The sequence below is a fragment of the Pinus tabuliformis genome, chromosome 4_1 (genome assembly GCF_031772625.1).
Source record: "Pinus tabuliformis cultivar Carrire ecotype Pingquan chromosome 4_1, CPIR1, whole genome shotgun sequence".
Taxonomy (NCBI): Eukaryota; Viridiplantae; Streptophyta; class Pinopsida; order Pinales; family Pinaceae; genus Pinus; species Pinus tabuliformis.
The window spans coordinates 457,034,383-457,040,010 of NC_142303.1; the positions used below are offsets into that span (position 1 = coordinate 457,034,383).

At 37.4% G+C, this 5,628-nt stretch overlaps 1 protein-coding gene across 1 annotated transcript; it reads left to right on the plus strand.

Annotated features, from left to right (window-relative positions):
- The first annotated feature begins 1,139 nt into the window (after positions 1-1,139).
- LOC149176377 (11S globulin seed storage protein 2-like) lies at positions 1,140-3,130 on the plus strand. The gene is made up of 5 exons (XM_089421450.1): positions 1,140-1,497; positions 1,592-1,878; positions 1,976-2,476; positions 2,611-2,828; positions 2,923-3,130. The coding sequence occupies exons 1-5, from the start codon at positions 1,140-1,142 to the stop codon at positions 3,128-3,130; spliced, it is 1,572 nt and encodes a 523-aa protein (XP_089277576.1).
- The last annotated feature ends 2,498 nt before the right edge of the window (positions 3,131-5,628 follow it).

A 5,628-nucleotide genomic window follows, 5' to 3' on the forward strand; every position in this document is an offset into this window, starting at 1 on the left:
TCCAAGAGATAAGCCTCCATTGATGAGTTCAAACCCAGTTTCAACAATGTTTCTACCACCCCTTTGTAAATGGTATTTGAACCTACCCTCAATTGTGGAACCAATAGGACTATTGAAACAAATTAATTGAAATATCCCATCCATTAGAGGTAGATTATTATGTGGACCTAATTGGAGTATCAAAACGAGTTTGTTTAAATATCACATCCCCTATGTCGGAGGTTAGAGCATGTGTACAATTTAAAAATCTTCGATATTCTTAAAGTTGCAATATGCGAGATTAAGCCGATGATGTGGCATGTGAGTCCGCCCAACATCTATTATAATCCATGTTTAAACACTATAACCCCTCCTATGTTACTATCATAATATAGTTTTTGTAAACAATAAAAGTATGTTATATTTGATTGATTATTACCAAACACCCTTAAATTCTGATTAGACACACGAACACACTATTTCGATTAATCAACATTAATACGCACATTAAGTCTACATATCTTATCGACCTTACTTTACGCCTCACTTTAGGCCTCTCGATACAAATGCTAATCTTAACATCTTTCAATTTAGACATATCCTATCGGCGTTACTTTAAACCTCTCCGTGCAAATGCTAATCTTAACATCTTTCAATTTACGCTGATAAAAGGTTTTAAAAAGCAAAATGACTAAAGTACCGAATTCCGAAAAAGACTAATTAAGCGGGTGAGCTAATTATATGAAAACAGGGAAAGCCTTTACCGAATGAATTTTGCACATCATGCAACTATAATGAGCAGAAGTACCCATACGTTTAATGAAGGGATGGAATAAATCATAATTTTTTAACGAAACAGAAAGAGAAGAATTGGCGAGTTGAGCGGGTGATATCATTTGTAAAACAAAATGTAAAGTGAGAAAGTATCTTTTAATTAACATGGGCAGGTTGCGACGACACGACGGACGATAGCCGCACCACACGCGACAAAAGTCTTCTACATCGTTGTGCCCATGTGTCTCTCTGTTGGAACCATAGCCTTAATGATATCGCCTTCAGCATGCTATAAGAGCATTTCATACTCACAACTATACAAGCAACAGCGACTGGATTGAGTAAAAGCAAGCAACAGTCCGTCGACCAAAACCGTTGGTTACGAAATGGAGCGAAAGATGAGAGTGGGATCAGCGCTTCCGATGCTCTACTTTTCATTTCTTCTTATTTCGCTATCCTCTGTCACTGCCCAGCGAAGAAGAGGCTTTCGTTATGGACGGGAGGAGGAATACCGGCATGATGAGAGACCATCAGCATGTCGGAGGCTGCAGCGGCTAAGTGCCCACGAACCCTCTGAATCGGAATCGCTAAGATCCGAAGGTGGCACCTTCGAGTTGTCGAACCCAGAAGACAACGAGGAATTGGAGTGCGCAGGCGTTGCCTTCTTCAGAAAGACGATCGAAAGGGGCGCCATGTCGCTGCCTCAATATCCCAACGCCCCTCTACTGCTCTATGTTCACCGAGGTACTCTAATAATACAACTTCTTTCTGTATGTCGCATGATTCCCTAAATTTGTTATTATTATTATTATAATTGCTTCTATATGTGCATGTGCAGGTGAGGGCAGACTGGGCATTGTGTTCCCCGGGTGTCCGGAGACTTACAGAGAAGACGAATCTTCGTTTCAAGGGCGATCAAGACGCAGGTCAGAGAGACGAGGGGAAGAAGAGGGCGAGGAAGAAGAAGACTCAAGTCAGAAAGTGAGGCGAGTGAGGAGAGGAGACGTAATAGCCATATTTGCAGGAGCAGCCTACTGGTGTTACAACGATGGCAACGAGCCTCTCCAAATCGTAGCCATTGCCGACGTATCCAACCCTCTAAATCAGGGCCGCAGGAGTTACCGAGTAAGTATCCCACTCAATTAACTAATAATCATCCTTAACTATGTTATAAATTCTTTCATTTCATTTTATGGCTGACTGAGGGGGTAAAAATGTACAGCCCCACCCTCTGGCTGGGCAAGGCTCATCATCTGGTCGTGGTCGTCGTCACGAAGAGGAGGGAGAGGAAGAAGGAAGAGGGAGAGAAAGTGGGGGCAATGTGTTTGCAGGGTTTAGCACGCGCTCTTTGGCCGAAACGTTGGGCGTGAATGATGAAACTGCAAGGAGGCTTCAACAGAATCAGCGATCACGACGATTTGCGAGGGTTGAACGCGGCCGACGACTCAGCTTACCCGCCCCTCGACCTCGATCTCGCTCTCCTTACGAGAGGGAGAGGGAGAGGGATGATGTTGCTGGTGGATTGCATCAATATAATTCATCTGCAACGGAGAATGGCATGGAAGAGCTTGTGTGTGAACTGCGTGTAAGGCACAATGCTGACAACCCGCAGGATGCCGATGTCTACGTAAGAGATGGGGGACGGATGAATATAGTCAACCGCCACAAACTTCCTGTACTCAAGTATTTGAGATTAGGAGCCGAGAGGGTTGTTCTCCGCCCGGTAAGCAATAACCTTTATTGGTCCGCTTCACTTATATACTTATACTTATTTATATATATATATATATATATATATATATATATATATATATAATGTTAATGTTTCCAAATCAAATGAATGAAATTTGAATGCAGAGAGCAATGTCTGTTCCATGGTGGAGGATGAACGCGCACGCAATAATGTACGTGACTAGAGGGGAGGGGAGAATGGAGGTGGTGGGGGACGAAGGGAGGAATATGTTTAATGGGCGCGTGAGAGAGGGTCAGTTCATCGTCATCCCTCAGTTCTACGCAGTCATCAGGGAAGCAGGAGACGAAGGGTTGGAGTGGATAACATTCACAACATCAGACCTGTAAGTATAACCTAATTATTACCACTGCTGCTAATATGATGTACTGTTCAGCAATTATACTCATCGGGTAAATTGGTATCATGCGTTGTTGCAGTTCTTTGCGGTCGTCTCTGGCAGGAAGGCAATCGGTTTTGAAGGCAATGCCGGAGGAAGTGGTGAGAGCCGCTTACAGGATCGACCAAAACGAAGTTGAACAAGTGATGAGGAACAGAGAACGCGACACCCTTATTTTGCCTCCATCATCTACCCGCTCATCCCGTCGATATCAGGTGGACATCATACCAGGTGTCCAGGTGGAATAGAATATTAATATTACCCCTGCATTTCACGCACATTCACTGCAACCCTTAATGTGCATAGATATGCAGTCTCGTCCGAATATAGGGTTCCTCACCTCTGCAAATTAAATGTAATCGAAAGAATAATTATAATAATGGATTTACCGTTCCTTTTTGTTCACCGCGTTCTGGCCCTGTTCCTTTGGTTTAATGTCGTCCATAACATTACATTACATTGTATATCACTTTGCAAACCTTTGAAGAAACATTACTGAAAAGTTTAATTGATCAACTACCATCTGCAAGATCACGATGAAATATATATATATATATATATCTATATATATATATATATATTTATTTATTTATTTATTTATTTATTTATTGTAGTGCCCCTTCTCTTTTTTTCCTTCGTTCCTTTGAGGAAAGGAAAAGCACTAGAATATTGTAGTCCCTTCTCTCTTTCTTTTTCTTTCCGGAAAAGGGCCAGAATATAAGTTTGGTGTCTTTTCAATTTCCCTCCTATCACTATATATATATATATCAAAAGGAAAATGACGGGGATATATGATGGTTATTGATGAAATTAATTTTAATTTTAATATCTATTCAAATTTAGATTCAACTTTAAACATATTTTTTTACATTTTTCAAAAAGAAAAAGAAAAAGGAAGATATGCTAACTAAATAATGGTTAAAGATAAATTAATCTAAATTAATAATTATCAATAAATTTGTAATTAATTAAGAGTATTTGATTTTTTTATCAGTGATTTTTTCTAATTTTTGAGCAGTTCATTAATTTTTGAGTTTTTTATTAGTGAATTTATCATTAGGAAAATCAATAAGAAAATATTAATCAATTTATAAAATTTTCTTATTAATCACTTTATAAGATTTTGAGATTGACTTATTTATAATATTTTGGGATTGAAAGGAAAAAGTGGATCATTATTCCTTAATGTAAAGCAAACCATTAAAAATTACACATACCAAAGATATATGTCATCTTTAATATTTTGAGTGTTGCTAAATTTTTTATATAATTTTGGGTGTGAAATGAGGGTGTTATATTAATTCAATTTGAACATATATAATGTGTGTCAATATTATCCATATATTAATGATATTATCAAAGTGATCCCTTAATGTAAGGAAATAATGAATTTTATTTTATTTTTTCAATTTTATTATGCTGCAAGTTGTTCTCCTTCGAGAACAACTCCCCCAACTATCATCGTGTATCAATCTATACCATCAGATGTAATGTTAAACAATTGAATATTTTTAGGCCGTAGGATTAATAGTTAATAGTTAAGAGAAAACTAATAGTTAGGGCACATAATGGGTAAGTTCAAAAAGTAATCAAACATTGTTTCTTGCTCAACCATTTTTATGGCTTAACACAAAAGCTTATTCCCCTCTTCGTTCTCCAGAAGAGGGTCTATCTTTGGTCTTTTTGTTCATCAATCCTTCCACACTCAATTTCTTGCGGTAAATTTTCCATTCGGGGTTTGGTCACTTTATTACCTTTTTTCATTTTAATTCCAGCGAGAGACTAAGGTTGCTTAGTTCTTCTTTTTCTTGAAGAAATGCCTCATTCCAGAGAGACCTACTACTTCAGAATGAGCTATAAGAAAATCCATAAATACATTTTGACAACGGACTTCAATCTATCATAGAGTCACAAGGTAATCTAGTAATCTAATTGTACTTGATCTCATGAGACTAAAAGAAAGTTGAGTTACTTCCTATTAGGGTCCTATATTTCATAGGAGGAGTTGTTTTTACCTTATAATTTTATATTTGAAAAATGTAAATAATGTTTCATGTTTGAAATTTATTTCTAAAAGAATCTCTCTCTCTCTCTCTCTCTCTCTCTCTCTATATATATATATATATATATAAGAAAAGGAAATAAATTGTAGGGGACAAAAAAAAATAGAATAAAGATATGAAAGGAAAAGAAAAAAAGAAAAAAAAATGTTTGAAAATGTCCTCCTAGCTGAGAAAATCTAATTTAGAAATTTTGAATAATGTGTGCAACTTGTTTAAATGCCACTTGGTAAATAGGAAAGTTACAAATTATTTGGGCTAATCACATTGTTTAATCGTGATTAGGCTAGGAATACACTAGGTTAGGTTATTGAATAAATTAATCACTTCGTTTAATCATGATTAATTGATAGGAAAAATCAATAAAAGTGTGTTATGTTAGTTCAAATGCAGCATGAAATTGTTTTTGAATAATTTTAGGGAGAGTTAGTTTTTTATTGACCTTACCTTAAGTAGGGGTTAATCATGCTTTAATGTGCTTGTAATAAAGTTGGAAATATGTATTTTAGCCCAAGATAACACTTTAGAATAAAATGAATGGTTCGGATCAACCCACACCCAATCAACGACAAGGGAATGTTTTCGAGCCCCCTTGAGCTCAACTCCACTTTTTCCTTGGGGGGGGGGGGTGTTTGGGAGGGGCGGCGGGGGGGTGGTCTGAAATTCCTACTACATCGCACCCTCTT

Coding starts and splice junctions, on each gene's coding strand:
- LOC149176377 (XM_089421450.1), top strand. CDS start 1,140: ATGGAGCGAAAGATGAGAGTGGGATCAGCGCTTCCGATGCTCTACTTT. Junction 2,477..2,610: donor AGAGGGTTGTTCTCCGCCCG/GTAAGCAATAAC, acceptor ATTTGAATGCAG/AGAGCAATGTCTGTTCCATG. Junction 2,829..2,922: donor ACATTCACAACATCAGACCT/GTAAGTATAACC, acceptor GCGTTGTTGCAG/TTCTTTGCGGTCGTCTCTGG.